General features: G+C 41.3%; 1 protein-coding gene across 1 annotated transcript in view; it reads right to left on the bottom strand.

Moving 5' to 3' along the window:
- Nucleotides 1-24,579, bottom strand: part of LOC309551052 (adhesion G-protein coupled receptor F3-like) — a 41,030-nt gene that overhangs the window by 1,798 nt on the left and 14,653 nt on the right. Inside the window, exons 3-9 of the mRNA XM_082251493.1 lie at nt 19,328-19,543; nt 19,076-19,216; nt 16,375-16,568; nt 14,439-14,630; nt 11,726-13,114; nt 9,417-9,458; nt 446-532 (exon numbers count right to left, since the gene is read on the bottom strand). Of these exons, the coding sequence (XP_082107619.1) occupies nt 446-532; nt 9,417-9,458; nt 11,726-13,114; nt 14,439-14,630; nt 16,375-16,568; nt 19,076-19,216; nt 19,328-19,543 (2,261 nt within the window). The remainder of the gene's footprint in view (nt 1-445; nt 533-9,416; nt 9,459-11,725; nt 13,115-14,438; nt 14,631-16,374; nt 16,569-19,075; nt 19,217-19,327; nt 19,544-24,579) is intronic.

The following is a 24,579-nucleotide window of genomic DNA, read 5'->3' as shown; positions in this document are numbered from 1 at the left end:
CCAAAACTATCATGTGGAGATGGCCTTTAAAGCCCCCGTACACACGCAACGATTATCGGCCGACCGATCGTCCGTCTTTTGTTGGTTGGAATGTGCCTAGACTGCACACAAATTTTCTCGCCCAACAAAAATCTGCTTCTGAAGTGATGTCATGTGTTGGTTTGGTTTCTTTGTGTCCTTTCTTCTCTGAGCATGCCCAGTCTTGCTCATAAGATTTTTCCCTGTCGAAATCTGTACTGACTGCACAAAAATCGGCCTTGTTTTGACGGCCAACAAAAATTTTATAGTCTGCACACCAGATTTTTTTCGGCCGAAAAGTCGGAGTCGGTTGTCGGAAGCATCATACTAACAAGCCGAAAATCGGCAGATCGGACGTTGGAAGAAAATTCCCTGCCAATTTTCGATGCGTGTGTACGGGTCTTAAGACCAAACCGGAATTACTTACCAGATTGTAAGAGCTATATACACAGCAGTTAACAGATGGGAATATAGATAGAAATTTCGGAAGCCTTTCAGAAATTGCTGTCCTCACCTGCAGACAAAACAATTTTACTAAAGATCGAATTCTTCTATATGCTGCACAAAATGTGTCAATCATCAATTTCAGACAAGAACATTATACCAATATGCAACACATTTTGAGGGACTGATGAACTCAAGAGTAGAGTTACTGGGTCAATGGCTACAATGTAATGTATACAGTCTTGGAAAAAGGTATCTGCAAGAAGCCAGATGAAGCTTTGGTAAACCTACAGTTTAAACCCTTGGTATACATCTTTGTTGCTGCTAAATGAACACTTACAACAGTGTGAATATCTGTAAATCCCATCACAAGTTAAGCATTCAATATACTGGTGAACCACAACATACAGGTGTTGCTCAAGGCTCCACCAGGTCCTTGTGACAAACCCCTAGGAGTGGCAACAAAAACAGAACTCATCCCACCTAAAAACATCCAGTCAGGAAAGAAAGTCCTAGAAGTTGAACATCCCAGCCACAACCCTATGAGATGTATGGCTGCGTCAGCCCAGGCTTTAATCAGGTCTGAGGCTGTCATGTACCTTCTCACAGGGTTTTGCTGTGATGTGCGACTTTTAGGACTTCCTTTCCTGGTTCAATAAACTGGTACCTGGTAATAAAGAATGAAAAATTGTCTTTGATCATACCAATCTCTATTACATTTCTTATTCCTTGCAACATGAGGGCCCTTCCACAACATTCAATAAACATTTGTTGACAAGGATAACTATAGTCTGGTTAATACCCAAACATAAGCTTCATACTCTCTGGCTACATGTGTCGAAGGCAGCAGACTGCTGGCCATATCTAGGGGCTTTGGGAACTACTGGATGTAGGAGACTTAATGAAAGAAGCGTAATCAAGGGTAGAGCGGATCTCAGGTCAGGGGAGGCAAACATGAAAGCACCCCAGTGATAAAGCCACAGCACCTTAAAACTACTTCTCCTTCCGTCGGAAGGGGCGTGGTGTTGAATGGCGTGGAGAAGCCGCGTCTAGGCAGACCCGGCCGGGGCTGCAGCTGATCAGTGTTAATTTCGTCGACTAAAACCGACTAAAACGTTTTCGTCGACTAACACAATTCAGATGACTAAAATACGACTAAAACTAAAATGGCATTTTAGTCTTAAGACTAAAATACGACTAAAACTAAAATGGCATTTTAGTCAAAAGACTATAACTAAAACTAAATCGAAATTTGCTGCCAAAAATTAACACTGGTGCATGCTCAAAGCATAAATAATAACATATTAGATTTTTCACTCCAGGACCAGCAGTAGTATATAATGAGTTTGGAAATTGTAGAGAAATGCTTAAATAATGCATCACAAATTACAATTGAACTACACCCATTTGATTATAGATGACTAAAATGAGTTTTAGTCGACTAAAATGTAGGGCGTTTTAGTCGACTAAAATATACTGGAGTTTTAGTCGACTAAATACGAATAAAACTAAAACACTTGCAGAAGACTAAAATAGGACTAAAACTAAAATGCCATTTTAGTCCTAAGACTAAGACTAAAACTAAATTGAAATTTGCTGCCAAAATTAACACTGCAGCTGATACAGGGAGCGATGCCATCGAAGGGAGCCAGGACTCACCCGACCCACTCCGCCCGCTCTTCATGCACTACCCGCTCTACCCATTCCACCAGAACAAAGAAAACCGGCAAACAACCACCGCCAAGACCGCTGACCTCCAGCTCCATTACGAAATTCCTGACTCAGGACACAGCCAGTGCCGGGAGGCACAGCGAGGTACGTGCACATAAGGCACATAAGGCTGAGAAATCCCTCTCCCCGCAAACACAAATAAGTGGAAGCTCTTCAGACCTCACGCTAGATTCAGACTTAGAGCTTATGGAGGAGATGGGCGATGTTATAGGAGCTATAGGAGAAGCGGGATTGCACAGCAATACAGGGATGCCGGTCTTCATGCAAGAATTAAAAAGGGAGATAGCGGGGATGTTCCACAACATGGAAAATTGTATAAAAAAAGAGCTGGGTGCAGTCAGAGTGGATATGTCACACATATTGAAAAGGGTGGAGGAGTCCGAAAGCCGCCATGACAGGCAGGAAGAAGCTGTTAAAGAACTTCAGCAGTCTATTACTAAATTGGCTACAGCACACAGGTCCACTCTATATAAGCTAGAGGACCTTGAAAACAGGAATAGGCGTAATAACGTGCGGATAAGAGGGCTACCAGAAACCATAAAAGATGAAGACCTGCAGGTGATAACTCAAGGTATCTTTAATAAAATACTGGATAGACCCTCAGATGCTCCTATCCGATTCGATAGGATCCATCGAACATTTCGCCCACGAAGTCTTCCCTCTGATCTTCCAAGGGATGTAATATGTCGGATGCATCATTTTGAGGACAAGAGCAGTCTAATGGCCAAATCGCGCAGTGTCGCCCCAGTAAACTTCGGGGGTGCCAATCTTCTTATTTTCCAAGATCTAGCTAAGGAAACCCTGGAGTGTAGAAAGGCCCTCAGGCCATTGCTGGAGTTGCTAAAGGCAAACAAGATTACGTACAGATGGGGCTTCCCCGCCCGTTTAACTGTGACCAGAGATGGTAAATCCTGTAAGTTGAGATTCCCGGAGGATATCCAGACACTTTGCCAGACTTTTCAATTAAAAATCCCTGAACTCCCAGATTGGCATGATGATATTCCATCCTTTGTGAATCAGCCAGACTCCTCATGGCGGAAGACATCGGCTAAAAATAATCGCACCGCCACTACTGGCCCTGTGTAGAGACCTTGGGAGGCTGTGGGTGGTGGACAGCGGCAGGGAACAGGGATAGTGAACCCTGTGAGATGTCTACAGATAATGCTTTCACTTTGTTGCAATTTTCTAACTTTTGGGTTTTCTTGTTCTTTTCTTTTTTTCTTTAAATACTTTTTTTTTTTTTGTGTATAAAGCTGCAGTCCCCTTTTTTTTTTTTCAAAAAGATTGAGGGTCCTCTGACAGGTGTAGGTCAAAGCACTGGGGTCCTGTTAACGCTGATGGCGCTATAATATAAAGTCTTTGCTTCTTGTTCCCTCCCATTTTCCCAGATTCCCCTAAATTTGGGGTTGGTTTTTCCCTTTTTTTTTTTTTTTTTTGGTGTATGCACTTTTGCCCTGCCTGTAAGATGGAATCCAATGTAAGATTCCATTGGAAGATATATTTAGTCTAATGTTTAAAGCATAATATGGAAGATATGGAGCGAGCGGGTATCAGCAGACAACAGGTGGGACAAAAGCGATAATAGGAGATAAATTGGTGGGTATAGGGAAATATAGAAGCATATACTGTAACAGTTAGCCGCATGCCCCATGGGAATCTGCCTGCTCCATGCAGTTGGATGGAGCACCACGCCCTGGCCCCTGCGGGGATGGACGGCCCCGGGTGCCTGATGTGCAGGACCAGGTTATTGCCGGGTGTTGCGCTGGGGACCCGGGGTCGGGCGGCCCTACCAGGGACCTTGTTTTTCACACGCAATATGCGCGTGTCCACCCCCATTCCCCCTTTTCCTTCCCCCCTTTTTTCCTCTCCTCCCCTCTCCCCCCCCCTTTTTTTTTCCTCCTTCTCTCCAGTGTGGTTAGTAACCCCCAAACCCTCTACCTGGGTTGTAGTAGTGCTGAATCATTTGGCGACGGGGAGGATACATTCTATGTGGAAATGTTGGAACTTTTGCTTTGCACATTAAATATAATCTCATATAATGTAAGAGGTTTAAACACCGCTACCAAACGCCACCTGGTTTTTCGGGAACTTAAGAAACTAAAAGGATCTGTAATTTATTTACAAGAAACACACCTTACTCACCAGATGGCGGTGCGACTGTTTTCACCTCTTTTCCCAAAATGGTATTATGGTTTATCAGACACTAATAAAGCTAAAGAAGTGGCCATAGGCTTCAGCAAAGATGTTGATTTTCAGACAGAGGAAATGCAAGCTGACGCTATGGGCAGATATATATTTTTGAGGGGGACAATAGGTACTTCTGTTTGTACATTTGCGAATATTTACTGTCCTAATGACCATCAAATACCATTCATGTCAAAAATCCTTACTAAACTAAAGGGATTTGCAAAAGGGGTATTAGTGCTGACAGGAGATATAAATTTAACTTTAGACCCACTGATGGATACATCTCTAGGCCGTTCTAGTATTTCATTTAAAAAATTATCATTTATTAGGAAGCGGTTACATGACTCTCAAATGATGGATGTATGGCGTCTATTAAACCCTAAAACGAAGGACTATTCACATTTTTCTAAGACACATAATTCATATTCACGAATCAACGTCATATTTTTAAATCATCACTTTCTCCCAATGATGCGCACAGCATCAATAGGCCAGTTTACAATCTCTGATCACGCTCCAGTACAGATTACATTGGCACAACCATTTTTGACAAAGAAACAATACCAATGGCGTTTGAACGATTCACTCTTGGCAGACCCAGCGGACGTGGCTTCACTATCTTCCTTTCTATCACAATATTTTGAAGAGAACACTGGAGATGATTTATCACCTCCAGTAATATGGGAAGCCCATAAGGCAAGTATAAGGGGCCAACTGATAGAATTGGGGGCTCGGAAAAAAAAGGAACGATCCCAACAAAAGGAAAAACTCCTATCTGAGATTAAAACTTTGGAAACCCAGCATAAACTTACTTTATTGGCTAAACACTTAGAGGCATTAGAAATTAAAAGAGATGAACTGCGGTCACTTCTAGATCTTGAGGTTAAGAACCACGCACACAAAATTTCCCGTGTAATATATGAATGGGGAGATAAACCAGGTAAACAGCTCGCTCGCTCCTTGCAAAGTAAACATACTACTTCTTTTATAGCCCGGGTTAAGACGCGTGGGGGCACCTGGGCACATTCATCCCCTGGAAATTGCTAATGTCTTTCAAGAATACTATGCAGATCTATACAATGTACAAGGAGGGCTTTCGCACATGTCAAAGGAATCTAAACTTGATAAAATTAATTCCTACTTGACATCGGCGAATCTTCCGAAATTATCATCTCAGATACTCTCTGTATTGGAGGATGACCTTACTGTATTAGAATTTAAAAAGGCGTTAAGATCTATACCAGTGGGGAAGGCTCCAGGACCAGACGGCTTTACTATTAATTATTATAATACATTTGGTTCCATACTCCTCCCACATTTAACCACATATGCTAATTTTACATCTGTCTGCCCTCAACTTCGAAAGGAAACACTTGAGGGCCACATTGTGGTATTGCCAAAACCTGACAAAGATCCATCATGCTGTACTAGCTACCGCCCTATTTCTTTGTTAAATGGTGATGTTAAGTTAATAGCGAAAGTTATAGCTACCCGGCTTATGCAGCCGATACCTGAATGGGTCTCACCTGAACAAGCGGGTTTCGTACAGGGACGAGAAGCCAGAGATAATTAATTGAGAGCCATTTCCCTGATTCATTATGTAAAAGTAAGCTCCCAATCCACCCTACTCCTCTCAACAGATGCTGAGAAGGCGTTTGATAGGGTGGATTGGGACTACTTAAATGCTGTCCTTCAACATCTTGGACTCAGATCCAAAATGATGAATAGGATATCTGCATTATACTCCTCTCCAACAGCCCGGGTCAAAATGAATGGTACAGTAAGCGACATTTTTCATTTATATAACAGTACCTGACAGGGCTGCCCCCTGTCCCCAATATTATTCGTATTGTCTCTGGAACCTTTTTTAGCGACAGTTAGAAATAATATAGATATTCAAGGTGTACAAATAGGCCAATTAACACATAAATATGCCGCATATGCGGATGACATTCTTTTTTTTGTACAAAACCCCCTGGTATCTTTACCTAATTTAATATCAGCTTTAACAGACTATCAACAGGTTTCCAACTTTAAAATTAATACGAGCAAGTCTGAAATCATGAACATAAACCTGTCCTCTTTTGACGTCGCTTTAATAAGATCATCTTTCGCTTTTCGCTGGCAAACAAATAGTCTGAAATATCTGGGTGTTCATCTTACACCCAGAGTTTCTATGCTGTATAGACTTAATTATATTCCACTGTTAAACAATATTAAAGACCTACTTCGGCGGTGGTCATCTCTTCCACATTCGTGGTTGGGGAAAATTAATATAATTAAAATGTCTATACTGCCTAGAATTTTGTTTATACTGCAGATGTCACCACTAGGAGTCCCAAAGAATCTTTTTACAATTATGCAAAGATTACTGTCCAAATTTATATGGAAAGGTAAGCAACCTCGTGTAGCTAAAACGACACTCTATCGAGCCAAATCAAATGGGGGTTTCGCTCTCCCCCAATTGATATTATATTATTATGCAGTAGCACTAGCCAGAATAGCAGACCTCCTCTGTACAAATAATGTGAAACTTTGGGTACAAGTGGAACGGGATTTGAGTGGGGTAGATCTATCTAAATCCCCCTGGATACCACATAAATACAGGTTAATGTTGCCCACAGTTTCTCCGATTACTACCTCTACATTCGCTATATGGGATTCTCTACATAAAAAATTTAAGTGGGCATATAATTCGCCACTCATGCCTATATTAGGCCATGCTCTGTTTATCCCAGGCCTTATGGATATGGGTTTCAGACAATGGAAACCAGGGGAGGAACTTCGTATATATCATGTATTTAATAATAAACAGATAAACACATTAAGAGAAATAAGACATCCACAGGTGCCCACACGGATGGATGAGTGGAGATATAGTCAGTTGACGAGTTTTCTAAGCTCTCTTCCACAGCCAATACGTGAATTGATGGATCTCAATCCCGTAGAAACATTATTACATGCACAGCAAACCTTGCGGCATGCTATATCAGCCTTTTACAAAGTTTTGCTGAGCATGTACTATCCAGATTATCCAAAATATTTGGCAAAATGGGAATATGATTTTGCTTCTCCTTTGTCAGATAAACAGAGAGCTCGGATTCTCCAGCTGGCTGTGTCTTCCTCTCTTTCAACCAAAACGGCAGAGGTAAACTATAAACTGTTAACAAGATGGCATTATACCCCATCAAAATTACATGCTATGTTCCCATCACAATCACCATTGTGTTGGAGAAAATGCGGCCAGGTGGCATCTCATGCGCATATATGGTGGTTGTGCCCACTTATAAAAACATATTGGGAAAATATATTGGATGCCATTACGAAAATAACAGGTACCCCTCTACCGAGAGACCCCTGGATGGTTCTTTTTCATTGCACAGCAAAACCACTAAAATCATACAAACATTCTATTTTACCCCATTTACTCAACGCAGCGAAGGCCTTAATACCAGCCAGTTGGGGAAACCCGGAACCACCTACATTCCGCCAGTGGTGTCGAAAGGTTGAGCAAGTGGCTTTGATGGAGGACCTCACACATATTTCAAGGGGATGGGTAGATAGAGGTAAAAAAATCTGGGCTAAATGGAGAGAATATAAAATTAATTTGCAACCAAAGTTAATGACTACCCCATAGTATGGACGAAAATCTGCCTTAGATAGTAATGGAAAATATATATGGTAAGACTGCATGTTATTACCTCCCCGTCGCCAATGTTAGATATATTTAAGGGTTAGGGTAAGTTTGAAAGGATCAAGTATCCATAACAAGATACACTGGAACCTCTTCCCCCCCTCCCCCCCTTTTTTTATATATATATATATATATATATATATATATATATATATATATATAAGTTTGTGTATGTATTTGTTTACAGTTTTGTAGTTATATTGTTTATATACCTGTTTTTGCTTTTATTTTTCTTTTGGTGCTCTCTTGGTGTATATTGTATAATGATGGAAAATCAATAAAAATGTATTAAAAAAAAAAAAAAAAAACTACTTCTCATTCTTTGAAGTCTTAAGGCTTACTGTGTAAAGTCCCCATTACAATTTTTTTGTTCTTGGCACTCCCTCATCTCTTGCCAGCAGTAGATGGTAGAACTGGTACAACCAAATTCAGGGGGTCATGCTATGGACATGTTTGTTTTTTGATTAATTTGGTCACGCATCTAATTTGTATGTAGTGTTTTATTATTCTGGTATCACAAGATGTTCTGCACAGTCTTTTGTGTTCTTTCATATTTTACACACACATGGGTATACTGTATTGCCATCTAATAACAAATGGCTTTCACCAGATGCAGAGACAAGAGCCATTGAAGGTATGGATGGAACCAGTTTGGCAGGATAACTCCTGGTATTGGACCCATGAGATTGCCTAGCAGGAAACTAAAGCCTAGTACACACGCAACGATTATCGGCCGACCGATCGTCCGTCTTTTGTCCAGAGTTGTGTTTTGTTGGTTGGAATGTGCCTAGACTGCACACAAATTTTCTCGCCCGACAAAATTCTACTTCAGAAGTGATGTCATGTGTTGGTTTGCTTTCTTTGTGTTCTTTCTTCTCTGAGCATGCCCAGACTTGCTCATTAGATTTTTCCCTGTCGAAATCTGTACTGACTGCACGAAAATTGGCCGTGTTTTGACGGCGGACAAAAATTTTAAAGCCTGCACACCAGATTTTTTTCGGCCGAAAAGTCGGAGTCTGTTGTCGGAAGCATCATACTAACAAGCCGAAAATCGGCAGATCGTTCGTCGGACGAAAATTCCCTGCCGAATTTCGAAGAGGTGTGTGTGAGGCTTTAGACTATTGGTGAATCAATCTGGATTGCATGCAATGTCTAGATGGGGCTTAACCACAAAGGAATGGCATAGCTCTTAACAGGCTTCACTTCCTAAAAGTTTTACCTTTCAAATGTTACTGTACATCTACAAGGAAGAAGCAGACCCACATCTGTCTTTTTATTTTGCATATGAATTACTGTTTTTTTGTGTCTTGACAGCCATTGTTACCCCCATTTATTAACTCACCTTTTTATCAAAAAGGCACCCAAATATCATAATAAAAACACCCTGAAATGAAAAAAAAAAGGATTTTAGAAAATATTTCACATTATAGAAATATATATAATACTGAGTGGTTCCAGTTAAAGTATCTCTCCTATGCAGTGTGAAATTTTCACAGAGATGTGTGAGTTGTTGACCAATTGATCCGTACAACCCAATGGTGCAATTCATTTGGCCAGGTTGGATATTCAGATTCTTTTCAAAGTCTCCTGGCCCTGAAATACATTTCTAAAAGGGTGCTTTGGACCACTTCCCAATTCCCTTAAGTTTGCCATAGATGTATAGAATTTTGAATGAAATTTCCTAGAAAAAGTCTTATAAAAATCTATACGAAAAATTATCAGAACTTTCAAATGTTCAAAATATTTTGTTTGCTGTTAACATTTTATTTTGGAATGAATGGACTTTACCAAACAAAAACTATGAGCACTACGAGTTTTCCTTCCTGCTCTTTCTAATTTTCTCGTCACAGTGGTCAAAAATAAACATTGATTCGACCCCGATCATTAGAAAAACAAACAAACTTTAGTTGAACCTTTTTTTTCCTAAGAATTTTCATTCATAATTAATTCTCTTCCTAAGAATTTTTGTTCGTAATTCTACCCATTTATGGCCAGCTTTTATGCATCCTTCTTCCAAGCCAAGAATTGTGGTCTCCCCCACCTCCGTAGAAGGGCACTATTTAAATACTGTAAATGATGATGTATCGCAAGGAATTATGGGGTGGGACTCCAGTGCTGTCAGTTGGGTTAAATCCAACAGTAGCCAAACTTTTTTGTTTTGTGTAGAGTGAGGAACAGTCTATGCTGTCTACAGTATATTTCCATACTAAAGATTTCTCTTCACTTCTGTCTATGTCACAGGAGTCCGAATGGACTGGAAGTGAAGAAATAGCAATAGACTGCTCACTTTTTTTCAACCGTGGAGAAGGGTTAGAACATCTATCAGGTCAATATAGCTGTCTCTCCCAATTTGAGGGAAATTTTCCCATAGGTCTTGTTTAGATGAAGAGTGTCAGAGAAAACAGGAAGTGAGGGCAATCTATATAACTTGGACCCAAAGCTAAAAAAAAAAAAGGTTGGAGTTGGCTTTTAGTGACATAACACAAAAACCCTTCCCGATACCTGCCTGGACTGTCATTAATAACTACATCAATTAAAGTAGAACTAAAGGCAACATTTTTCTCAGATTTGGATAGAGTAGTGAGGGGTTAGAACGGCTGGCAGGTTTCTATTACTGTCTGTGTTCCCATTGGGGAGATTTACATTCTCAAAATGTCATCCCATCACCATCACCGTTCCATCACTGCAGAATGGAAGTGAGCATAATTCCAAATTTTAAATAGTCACTAGAAAAAGACTTAAATGAGTTGTAAAGTCTCAGGGTTTTTCACCTTAATGCATTTTATGCATTAAGGTGAAAAACTTTTGGTGCTGCAGCTGCTTCCCACACCCCCCCCCCCCCTTATTCTTACCTGAACCCGATCATTCCAGCGATGAGGACAAGCCCAGCAGCTCCAGCTGCTGTCTTGGGTCCTCATTGGATAGATTGATAGCAGCGGGAGCCATTGGCTCCCACTGCTGTCAATCAAAACCAGTGACACGGGAGTCCTGCTGTCTGTGTCAATGGACGCAACAGCGGGATTCGTGAGCGCGCCCGCATGGGTGCCCCCATGGAAAGTGGCTCTCCGTGGGGGCACCCGATGAAGAGGAGGAGCCAGGAGCAACTCCGGGGCACCCCAGAAGAGGAGGATCGGGGTGCTCTGTGCACAGAGCAGGTAAATATAACATGTTTGTTATTTTGCACAAAAAAAAAAAAATGAACCTTTACAATCACTTAAAGGGAAAGTCTTTTAATAGGGACACTTACTCAACTGTCTAAGAGGGGATACCCCTTACATTGGAAATATCTCCTCTCACTTCCTGTTGAGTCTACAGTGATTGGAAATCTCACAAATGAAAAAGTGGCATTATACAGTATATACTTTATGAGGTAGTGTTAACAGGATAGTAGAGATTAATGATACAGTAGAGATGAAACTCAGAGAGTTTGGGTGGGGATCCCATACTCCCAGATGTGGAAACCCACCCCTGAGTCAAACTGAACGGGACGGTCGACTGCCCAGGAGAATTTGTTTGGTTTACCCTGTAAATCTATAAAGATTTGTGCATATTTTCTTTTTCATATTATCTTCCCCATCAAGGCTTCATTGTAGGTTAGAAAACCAGTACTCATCTCTCTTCCTAAAGTAATTAATTAAAAAAAAAACATACCTGGAAAGAGTTAACAATTGTAAAAGCATAGTGAAAGAACTCATGGGCGTCTTCTATTAGTGTTAAGGTCCCCAGTATCCAAGACACACCAAGCACTGATGTCAAGATGGCAATGGCTCTGGCCACCATGGCTTTTCTGTCTTCTTCCTGGCCTTCAGACACAGGAGGCCTCAATATTCTCCAGATGACAACCCCAACAACAAAAAAGTTCATGAAGGTGATAAGAAGAACCGGTCCAGAAAAGGCAAACACAGCTCCATTCTCACCATTAAGAAAACAAACCCCTTTTCTGATGTATGCTTTCTTGGGGTAGTCCAAAATTAATGTCACAATTGCAATGACAAGGGGGCAAATGTACCCGATAATCACCATGCTGGGAATCACAATTCTCCTGACCAGCTGGTGAAACACAAATACCATTTGGTGAAAAAGGATAAGCCCCTGAAACAACATCCAGAAAAATGAGGCTAAATAGAAGAGGTGCTGAAAGAAAGCTGCTGCAACACAAAGTTTGTTTTCTTGACTCTCTGCAATGAAGGTTGAGAACAAGAACCAAATATCAGCAATCAATATAGACAGACAAATATTAATCATAGCTGTCTGACGGTAAAAAGAGATATCATTCTTGACAACTACCTTCCACTCTACAATATAGACAATGATAGATATAAGCAAACTTAAGATAGATAAACTAACACCAATTTGGCTGAGAATTTCCAGAAGTTCATCTTCGAGAACACCAATTGACATCAACACAGAGAAGGATGTCAAATGGTTACACCTGCATACAGTGACGTTGCGTCCAGGTAGAGTCAGGCACCCTTCTGTTGACCACCCTCCAACTCCCTCAAATAGAGAATAATCCCAAAACACACATTGTGGAAGAGCATCTTCCCATGCTCTGAGATTTATCACTCTCCCAAAGACCATATCTAAATTGACTTGTCTTAGACTGTGGCTACTCATCCTAACGTTGTTAATTACAATACGATTGCTCACAGAGTGGTGGTGTCCCCCAACACTATCTCCAAAATGGGAAGGAAGGAATTTCCCAAGATTTCTAAGTATCATACTTGTCACCATGAATTTGTCGACCATGACTTGGTCAAGAATTTTAAAAATTTTCATGTAGACTTCTGTGGTCAGGGTTGTGTTAAAAGTTTTGTTGTAGCCAGTCAATGCAGAGGTACTCAGAATCACAGCATCCAATTCAATATTGGGGTAGAAAATGGTAAAGTTAAAACTGTTTTCATCTAGCTCAAAAAGTTGAGTTATGTTTTCAATGGACTGCATAAAGATGGGGGCAATGGTTGGGTCTTTATAACGAACGTCTATCCAGATCGCCTCCAGACTCTTATCCAACATTTGACTGTACACTTCAAGAAGACCCTATAAGAGATGAAATGAACAAAAAATACAATTTATAATCCATGCTTGCTTTTGGATTATTGTTATTTAGTGCCATTTTAAATTCCTTTGTCAAGAACTTGAGTCATCACAGCATAGACTGCAGCCTAGGTGTCCTGTCTACGGTGTTCTTGGGCCAAGGTCATGTTCTCCAGGGACAATGTTAAATCCAATGCATCCCAATGGAGGTGCATCCCAAAGCTCCTTGGCCTTCTCATTTTTAAGCAGGAGCATTGCCACTGAAGTGAATGGAAAGATATACAGAGGACTTCTCTAGTGTAGATTAAAATCACTTAAAAGCTCATCAAACTACCAAACATAAAAACTGAAAGTATATAAACCACCATAGTTTTGCCTTATGCATTTCATCCTGACTTTATCAAGATCTTTTACCCAAAAACACAGAAGAGGAAGGAAGCGCCTATGACAATTAGACTGCAGTTTGTCCTATAATGACTCAGACTGTACCAAGAGATGCCTAAAGCAACTTTTGACCTGTATAGCAGTAAACAAAGTCAACATCACCCAGTGAGTAAGCCAATTTCCTTGCTGCTTGGGCAGGGATATACAGTAGGGATGAAATCGTCTGTCTATGTTCAGTTTGCAAACTGTTTTGAAAATCTTTCCAGAATGTTGCAGGAAAATCTATTAAAGACTAAAGGGGTCAGACTAATAAGTAAGGTATTGTGAAGAAAAAGCATGGGAGGCAGGGCACTGCCACTAGGGACATATACCAATTCCAACATTTAAAATAATAATGTATAAAGGAAAAAAACAGTATCTTTTACTACACTGAGTTGTCTTGTTTACCCAACAGTTGCAAAACACACTGATAAGCGTACCCTTTTGTAGAACTGGATCTTGGTCATAGATTTATTTCACATTATTGTCTCTTGTGACTCAGCTGACCAGGGAAAAGACTATGAAATTAATTGTTTCTGGTGGTGTACCTGCAAAGTTTTCGGCTCAAAGTTCAGGATTCACAAACTTTGTAAAATAATATGGATTTATCACAAACACATGGTAGCAGTGAACCTGAACCTCATCCTTAATATACTGCATTAGGGAAAGTGCTGCTTAAAGCCCAACTCCTGGAAATGTGTATTCATTATAGTACCTTTAATACGTCAAATACCCAAAAAGGGTGACTGTAGAACCATTATGAATGCATACACTTTTTGATAGCTCATCTCTAATTTTTTTAAAAATTCAAGAAAATTCAAGAAAACTTCTCATATTACAATCTTACAATCTCATTTGTCAATTTAAGTCTACAAACTTCTATAATGAAATAAAAAATACTTACAGATACAGTGCTAAAACTAAATGTCATGTTGTTGTCCAAAGCAGTGAGTGAGATTGTCTTTATTGTCTCCACCACGTTACAAATATCCCAAGAGTTATTCACATGTCCTTGGCTTGACAAAATTAGGTTTCTTAAGGTTTCGATAATCCTTGGGATCTCCAGCTCTGGAGTTCCCACTCCACCCCTGACCCACTGAGAACACCACAGAAAAAGAAACAACTATTGTTAGTATGATATTTAAAGAATAATTTCAAAAACTAGAGTTGAGTTTTCATCTATTGCTTAAAATCTGTCTTTATGTTCTCCACAGGGGAAAGTAAAACTAAGGCTTGCCGTGCCAGCACTGTAAACTGATCTGTGGAAGAAGGCGCTACCTAGGTGGCTTTAGGGAGCCAGCAGGTTCGGCAGGCTTGTGATGTTCACTAATATTTAAAAAAAGGAAATAGCACTGAATTTTTGTGTCTGTATGTTGAAGGGCCCTAGTGTCCGGGTTGTTGAGCCAATTCCCAAAAGTACAAGGGGCTCTTGCACAATAGATTTGCAAGGGTGTAGAACCATGCACTGCCTTGCCCCGCCAGATCCTAACACAGTCTTTAGGAGCACTACACTCTTTCTTGCAGAGGCCTCATATACTACAACGGTCCAGATGCAATTCACAAATGGTCAGGTCCATAGCTGGGACCGGTGCGACATGGGTGTCCAGGTGTCCTGGTTGGTGTACCAGGGAGGCCTACTCAGTCCTTGCTCTAATTGACCCATGTAGTTGACCAACACCACTCCTAACCCAAAACTGGCTGCTTACAGGGTCTCCCCAGGTATAGACTGGGCCTAAGTGTTTGAAAGATGTGGCTCCTGTATTAAGGTTGTAGTAGACATTTATTGTTGTACCCTGCCATAGGCTTTGCGATGTGTACTCTTTAAAAGAGGTCCACACTACCCCTCCATCTTGTCCTCTTCCCCTTGAGACCCAAAAATTCCCCTCCTCTAATGCCCCTCCCATACTATATATGGGCGTCTCCCTTAGCTCCATGGCAATTGGTGGGTAAAATCTACCTAGGTGGTAACCATTTTTTACATGTAGGCTTTAGACCAGGCATGTCCAACCTGCGGCCCGGGGGCCACATGCGGCCCGGAACCCCAGGCAATGCGGCCCACTTCCCCCTGACAATTTTTTTTTTGCTGGGGAGGAAGGAAGTTAGGTCGGGGGCACAGCCACAGCAGCTTCCAACTAACGGTAGGCAGAGGCTGCCTCGGAGGGGAGGGGGGTGGGAGGCGAGCATGTGCAGTGTTTGACTCCTACCGCCATGACCACTTCAAATCACTGAAGTGGTCATGGTGGTTAGAGTGTTCCTTTAATATCTCTCAGAAGAAGTAAACCTCTGTATACTGATTCCATTTCATTTGATCGTCCTCTAGTTGTGTTAAATTAGTGCGGGGGGCGCGGCGGCGCGGGAAGGGCACGGCGGCATTTTATTACTTATATACCTTAACTATAGTATATATTTTATATGCGGCCCGAGAAAATTTCTCTACACTCAGTGTGGCCCAGAGAAGCCAAAAGGTTGGACACCCATGCTTTAGACCATAAATATTTGCCCCCAATACTCCTTCATCCACAACATGGTCAGAACCATACCAAAGTTCTTTATCCACATTGCAGGTGGGCCTGGGTTGTGGCTTTTGGCTGGCAATCACTTTAAACATAATCTTTAAATGGCACTGATGCCATGTGAGCCCTGGTGACTTTCCCATGTAGATAGTGATGTGTTAATCATGTGACTACCTTCTGTCCCATATAAAAAACCTCAAGTCTAAGAAATAGGGGCCTCAGAGGAATTTTAACTCTTTCATACTCTATCCAAAAATGCGAGGTGACAGGAAGCAGGAAGAGTGATTTTTGGACTGGGCCAGCAGAAGCCATAGATAATTCTCTCACCCGGGCCTCCTCCAGCAGACTAAGCATCCTGGCATCCACACAGCCTTTCTTTGGACTTTCCCATTGACCTTTTCTGGAACAGCTTCTAGTTATTCTGCCTTTTTTACCAGAAGGGCAAAGGATTTCAGCTTCATGTCCAGCTTTGGTGGTGGTCCATATTTTATCACCATCGTCTGAGCAGAAGGCATCTTGGCCTGTACACACAACACACACCATACAAGACAAGGGTTAACAGGACAGATAGAACAAGTATATGACAATATCCATGCTCTGTGATTTCTACGATTGAGGTATCATATACACTGCAAGGCAAAAAGTATGTCACCAGCACACCAAAGAGTGCTGGTGACATTACTTCTTCCTTTGAATGTCTTCGGTTTCTAGCTGGTTGGTTGCTGTAGCAGTGCAGCACCCATTTACATTTACAGCCATCTTCAGGAATGTGTGGGTTGGCAATAGTGTACTTGATCCACACTGCAAGGGTACAGTTCCTGATACAACAGAATACATTTGAATTGCATGTGCTGCTGGCCTGCATCTTTATTTTAATATAGATGCAGTGGTCACTTAAAAAAGCACCTTTTACCAAACATACCCAACTCTGCACGTTTTAATATTCGCTAGGAGTGGTAGTCCAACAGAGAGAGGACTAAGGATAAAATCTTTTTTTTTTTATTCTTACCTTAACTATACTACGCAATGGGAGATATACTATGCTTTTAGCACAAGCTCATCACACACCAGTGAGGAAACAGAGTGGGAACCAGGATTGATGTGCAATTTGGACCACAGGCAGTCCGTGCGGTAAGTGCTTTTACCTAGTGGGAGGCCACGGGTATTAGCACCGGCTTCACCAGCACGCCATATCCTGTGAGCACACACCTCCCACAATATCACTGGTACAACTTTTTTGCAAATCGAAATAAAATCTTTCACTCTAGAGTAATCTCAGCACTCTTGTTTTTATAGTGAAACACTTATTAGTACCATCTACAGGTATCACTACTTGTCCCAGCACATTGGCACCTTTATTACATGATGTGGCCCCTTGGCTCCTTGCAGGACCACATCAATTAATTTTAATGCACTGTGCACATTTTTAAGTTTCAATTAATTGGACTCACTCAACATGCTTTGCACGGCACATGTATATGGTTTTAAGGTTTTTATCCATTGTGCATTGTGGTAACGCTGGTAAACCAACATATTTGCACCCCTTTATTTACTATTCAGAGAATGCTTTGTGTTTTCTGAGTAGATGCAAAGTAATTTCTGATTGGACGAGGTGGAGAGGTTTAGCAGTGATGTCACACTCCTCCAAATAGAAATTACTTTACATTCAATCGGAATATGAAAAGAATCCCCTATTTGGTGCCTGTGCTCAGGGGCTGACCTCCTGTGTTCAGAATGCATTAGGCCAACCGCTCAGCATGGGACCCAGTGGAGTTCACAGGAGTATGTGTTGTGTTTAATATATACAGTATATATACAGCTGTCCTCTAAAATAACAACGAGAACATAAATACTATTGTTGTGGGTTGGAATAACATCAGTTCGTAGATAAATGCTTCTATTGTTCAACAATTCAGATAACCAATGGTCAACAATAGCTTGACCTTTTGACCTATGACATGTATAACACAACAGTGCCAACTAGAGGTTGTGCTAAGAAATGTTCACCCATACGAAAGTAGTGAGAACAGATATGCCCATGTGGTATTGTCTACCTAAACTTTCTAAGCAAAAAAAGGCCAGCAGGTTAAGCTGACAGGATGATTCTATAATGACATAACAACAAGGAAGGTCTGTGCCCGAAGAAACTTACCTGATGATGCTTTTGCCCGATCTCCTGCAATTGCATGTAGAGTAAGCCTGGGATCCTCATTGCCTAGGAGATTGTGAAGCCAATATAACCTGAGCTATAAGACTTTTAGCATATTTTTATTGTATAAAGACCATAGTTAACGCTTATTCACTAGGAAGTAGGTAGCATTTGCTGTATGTATATCTGACAGTCTCGTATTGTAATCCTATAATTGTAATAGTGTGTATGTACAGCATTTCTGTTTAGTAAAAGCACATTAATTAATTACAAAGGTTTCTAAGCTTCCTTGCTTTATTGCAAATTGACCTTAAATAGCACAAAGCAAAACAGAGTAGTGGTGTGTATTTCAGTGATTTCCAGCTTCCAGGTCCAAGTTGGATCACTGTAACTATGTATAAAATATACCATGCCTGGAATTATTCTTCAACCACTCTACTGTATAATGATCCCTGTAATTAAAGAAGTACAGCCAAAGCTTGTTTGGCTGTACTTCTCCTGTGGTTAGTTCAGCAGAGAGCGGGCTTAAGTTCCGCTCTCTGCTGATGTCACAGAGCCGGTCCAGGCTTGCGCGTCATCACGACCATGGAGTTGGGATCCACCCATATGCCTAGGCCAGCACCTGGCTCAGCATCTTATTGAGCTGATGAGAGCCTGAATTGGCCGCTCCTGCCCCCTCCACAGCCCAGCTCTGGGAGCTGTGAGAACAGAGCGATCGGTGGTGTTCAATCGCTCGGTTCTCAGTGTTTGAGGCTTCGGGGGACAGATGCAGCTTCGGATCGGTGCTGCATCCACCTAGGCAAGTATGAATCTAAAAAAAAACACATACATCTCTTTTAAGGATAAAATCTTTAGATGTGAAATATGACCAGATCTAACCTTTTATAACAGTAATATGAACTCCAGACTCTAGAGCTTTTTTTGTGCTGTCCTGGAAGACACATCTGTAGTAGGTGTCCTGCTCCGGCATCCTATTTATGGACAGGAAGTAGCATTGCTTGCCTCCTCGCAGCACAACCTCTACATAAGATAGGTAAAAAGTCATGTTAGAATAAGCTTGGAATGTCATAAATCTAAAACCCTAAAATTCACTTCCCTATTTAATATTTGTGGACGTGCTGCTGCTCTGACCTGATAGGATGTGGCCAGGCTCCCAGGAGACATGGTAGGAATTGCCATCATTCCAGATACAGCACTCAATGGTGACCCCAGGGAAGTTGGTGTTGTTTTTCCATAGGAGGACGTGCAAAGGGTTCCGGGTGATGTCCAGAGACTGAAGAGGGAATTTCACAGGGTGACTGGCCTGCCATTGTAAATGGCGATATTTAAACCTGCACACGTATATCCCTGCAAGACACAAGAAACACTATCAGAATGTCCAATCCTCTTTTATTAGCTATGGATTCCCCCTGTCTGGTAAAAAACAAATCTGTTAAAGCTCATCACGGGGTAAATAATAACCTGCTCCCATACCCTAAAACACATACTGCAATTTCTTCCTACTTTGTGAAGCAAGGCATACTTGTAGGTAAGGCCAGGACAAGCTTGTTTGGAAGGGGCCACTCATACACATAGGCTAGGGGTCTCCAATTTGTCCTAAACAAAGGGCCAGTTTACTATTCTTTAGACTTTGAGAAGGTTGGACCGTGGCCAGTGTAAGTAGAAAATGTCTGGGTGTCAGTGGAAGGAATAGTGCTCCATGATTGGTATCAGTGGAAGGAATAGTGCCCCATCATTGATGTCAGTGGAAGAAACAGTGCCTCATCATTGGTATTAGTAGGAAGAATAGTGCCCTATCATTGGTATCAGTAGGAATAATAGTGCCCCATCATTGGTATCAGTGGAAAGTATAGTGCCTCATCATTGGTGTCAGTGGAAGAAATAGTACCTCATCAATGGTGTCAGTAGGAAGAATAGTGCCCCATCACTGGTATCAGTGGAAAGTATAGTGCCCCATCATTGGTATCAGTAGGAAGACTAGTGCCCTATAATTGGTATCAGTAGGAATAATAGTGCCCTATCATTGGTATCAGTGGAAAGTATAGTGCCTCATCATTGGTGTCAGTGGAAGAAATTGTACCTCATCAATGGTGTCAGTAGGAAGAATAGTGCCCCATCACTGGTATCAGTGGAAAGTATAGTGCCCCATCATTGGTATCAGTAGGAAGAATAGTGCCTCATCATTGGTGTCGGTGGAAATTATAGTGCCTCATCATTGGTGTCAGTGGAAGAAATAGTACCTCATCAATGGTGTCAGTGCACAGAATAGAGCCCCATCATTGGTGTCTATGGAAGGAATAGTACCCCGTCATTGGTATCATTGGGAAGAATAGTGCCCCATCACTGGCGTCAGTGGGAGGAATAGTGCCCCTTCACTGGTGTCAGTATAAGGAATAGTGTCACATCATTGGTGTCAATGGAAGGAATAGTGCTCCATCATTGGTGTCAGTGGAAAAAATGGTGCCCCCTCATTGGTGTCAGTGAGTGGAATAGTTCCCCAAGGGCCAGATAAAAGAAAGCAAAGGGCCTCATCTGGCCCAAGGGCAGCAGCTTGGAGACCACTGACATAGGCCATGCCAAAGTAAAACTGTGTAGTAATTGTTTGGAGTTGAACATTTTTAATGAATACACATTAGTACACTGTAAAAGAGGACATAGAATAAATGTGTTGCTGGGTGTCAAAGAGTCATAGGCACCACCTCCCTTCATAGACAAAATATAGAGAAAGCAGAGAAATGGGATTTTTAAGGTGCCAAGAAAAACAAATTGATATAAAAAAGTAACACAATTTTATTGAAATAATACATTTAAAGCAATTTTCCACATATAAAATCATAGCACAACAATCATACAATTATGGTACAAATGCAGTGAATCCCGCTCAACATTTTAAATCTGGGATCCCATGTCATTCAGGTACACTCTGAGTGAATGACAGGTTAGGGAAAGCAACCCGCTGGTTAGGGAAAGTGCTTAGCAAAGGGATATTTTCTGTTGGGACACTGTCTGGTGCCATAGAAACTCCTGAGGATCCCCTTCAGTAGGCTAGTGCTGCCTAGATGAACAGCATACCGCCACCCCTCCAGCAGAAGCTATTCTCATGTAACATTACAGTGTAATACAATACTGGGACCTATGCTAAACAGGTAAAATTACAAAACGGCATATTAGTCACAGAAACAACTACCATAGATAAAGGTAGATTCTCACACCAATTTTACAACACATCAATTTGATTTCTCAAAAATGGACATGGCCTGAAGGTCATCATTATAAAGCCCTCTTACCTGACTGTACATAAGAGAGGGATACTGGATCCCCAGTCGGGTCTATGCAGAAAAAAAGGGGAATAAGCTATAAATAAAGAGCAAATTTATCCACCATGTATTAGTGTATTATGGTGGATACATTTGCTCTTTATTTATAGTTTATTCCCCTTTTTTCTGCATAGACCCGACTGGGGATCCAGTATCACTCTCTGCAGTTTCACTAATATCCCTGTATGACCATCCTCCTGATATGCTGTACACTAAAAATACTTTATGCACAGTCAGGTAAGAGGGAATTATAATGATGACCCTCAAGCCATATGCATTTTTGAGAAATTAAAAATGAATGTGTTGTAAAATTGGTGTGAGAATCTACCTTTATCCATGGTAGTTGTTTCTGTGACAAATATGCTATTTTCTAATTTCTAGCGATTATGTATGCGGTACTCACTAAAGTCTCCGGAGGAAGCGACAAGCTGGCGAAACATGTTGAGCGGGAGCCACTGCATTTGTACCATAATCATATGACTACTGTGCTATGATTTCATATGTGGAAAATTGCTTTTAAATGTATGTAGCACCCAGGGCCGGAGTGGGACTCATTTTCAGCCCTGGAGTTTCATGCCTTAGACTGGCCCACTTTAGTTCACGACTCCCTATATTAAAATAATGTAATTAAAACCTCTGAATATAAGTTTGCAATGGCGCACTGTTCTCTACAGCCTTGTAATTTATTCAGTGAGAGAGAGAGAAGGAGGAGTGAAATAAAGAGGGAAGGAGAGGCAGGGAGCGAGAGAGAGAGATAGACAGGGGTGGAAAGAAAGAGGGAAGGAGAGAGAGCAAGTAGGTGGGGTGGAAAGAAAGAGGGAAAGACTGACCCGCCCTACACTGCTCCCCCTACACTGACCCCTACACTGACCCCTACACTGACCCCCCTACACTGACACTTCCCTTCACTGAACCCTTACACTGACCCGCCTACATTGACCCCTTCACTGACACCTACACTGACCCCCCTACACTGACACCTACACTGACCCCCCTACACTGACCCCTTCACTGACACCTACACTGACCCCCCTACACTGACCCCTTCACTGACACCTACACTGCCCCCCCCCCCACCTTGCAGCAGTGGCATCTGTAAACCTCTAGCTGCTGCCTCTGCAGCTTAAATGGCGGTAGTGATAGGGAGCTGTAAAATGAGGCTCAGCAACATGTTTTATTGCCCGCCAACCGCAAGTGTAAATGAGCCCATGGCTAGGTTCACACTGTTACAGGTGGTTGCATGTGCGGGACAGCGTGTAAATGGCACATATTCCCACAACCACCTGCAGGAAAAATTCCCTGCTCTTTTACAGCACATTTTTTGGTGCGGGAAATTGCATGGTACTTTTGCACCATGCAATTTTGCTGCGGCTGCGTTTTCATAAAGGTGCAGGGGCCTTTTTCCTGTGTTTCCTGCAGGTACAGTAGCCCATTTAAATGAATCGGCTGCTGTGCCTGCGCAAATGTGAGTCACAGAAAACGCATTAGTGTGAACCTGATATAATAGTCACCTAAATGGAAAATACATACAGCAAGGTGCCTCCAACATATTTTACTGTAATAGCACAAAGTCACTTTAAAAATATTTCTGCTGAGTACTCCCCTATTTATCAATCATATCCACAGTGCTCAGCTGAAAAGAGCAGAACATCACTGCATTGTGCAAGTGCTATAGATATTCGCGCCAAATGATTACTAAATTCATTAAATTATATATAGCGGTGAACAAAACTGCAGCTACCTTACAATCACCAATAGGGAAAGAGTACTCTACTAATATTAAGAAGCTATGCTTCAATTAGGCAGCGCATATCTTGTCTTCCAAAATTGTGCTGAAATGTATGTATTATACTATAGTGACATGGACTTTTAAATAATAGCAATCCTTATAAATAATTATTAAAGTGCATAAATGTCAAAAATTAATAAAATATACATAAAGTGCTCTGTGACATTCATGTAAACATCCGTACCCAAAAGAATATAACTGTGTGTATATAACACTGCAATCAATTAAAGTGCTTAGTGCTCATGAAATACCCAATTAAATACAATTATATATATATATATATATATATATATATATATAACGCTTCAAACAAATAAAAGTGCTTTTGTGCTCAGTGCTACTATAATTTGATCACTCAAAGTTCAGTGCAAAAAAATTGTCCAATATTCTCCCAGAGAAGTATTCGCAACCATTGAGGGGAACAGTGGTGGTGGGTATCTCCTATTCACCCGTGCAGTATTATCTGGGGTGTGCGCTTACCAGAGGGATATGATCCCTGTTACCTTATGGCAACCAGGATCCTGAACGCTTTTTAGCTAATATTTAGCCGTTGAATGGTCCTCTCGTCCACTTTTCCTGTGTTTGGGATCACGTATATGTCTCAGGGTAAATAATAGGAGAGAGACAAGGGACTTCTCATGGTGTAGTATGTTCAATAATCGTATCCTTTATTACAGGTTCATTAAAACTCATACAAAATATAAAATCAATGAATGCCTATGTAGCATTATGCTGAATAGCTGTATATACTAATTACCGGATCACGGAGAATAGCAAGCCCTCAGGTGCAAATCACGTCGCTCCTCCCCGGCTACTAGTCCGGCATCCGGCGTGTGTTCCAGCTAAACTCTGCAGGGAGGCGGATCCTGGTTGCCATAAGGTAACAGGGATCATATGCCTCTGGTAAGCGCACACCCCAGATAATACTGCACGGGTGAATAGGAGATACCCACCGCCACTGTTCCCCTGCATGGTCGCGAATAATTCTCTGGGAGAATATTGGACAATTTTTTTGCACTGAACTTTGAGTGATCAAATTATAGTAGCACTGAGCACAAAAGCACTTTTATTTGTTTGAAGTGTTTTATATATATATATATATATATATAATTGTATTTAATTGGGTATTTCGTGAGCACTAAGCACTTTAATTGATTGCAGTGTTATATACACACAGTTATATTCTTTTGGATACGGATGTTTACATGAATGTCACAGAGCACTTTATGTATATTTTATTAATTTTTTACATTTATGCACTTTAATAATTATTTATA

Source organism: Pelophylax lessonae (genome assembly GCF_965119305.1).
Source record: "Pelophylax lessonae genome assembly, chromosome: 3".
Taxonomy (NCBI): Eukaryota; Metazoa; Chordata; class Amphibia; order Anura; family Ranidae; genus Pelophylax; species Pelophylax lessonae.
The sequence above is the reverse complement of the archived record's forward strand: the minus strand, read 5'-3'. Positions and strand labels throughout refer to the sequence as shown.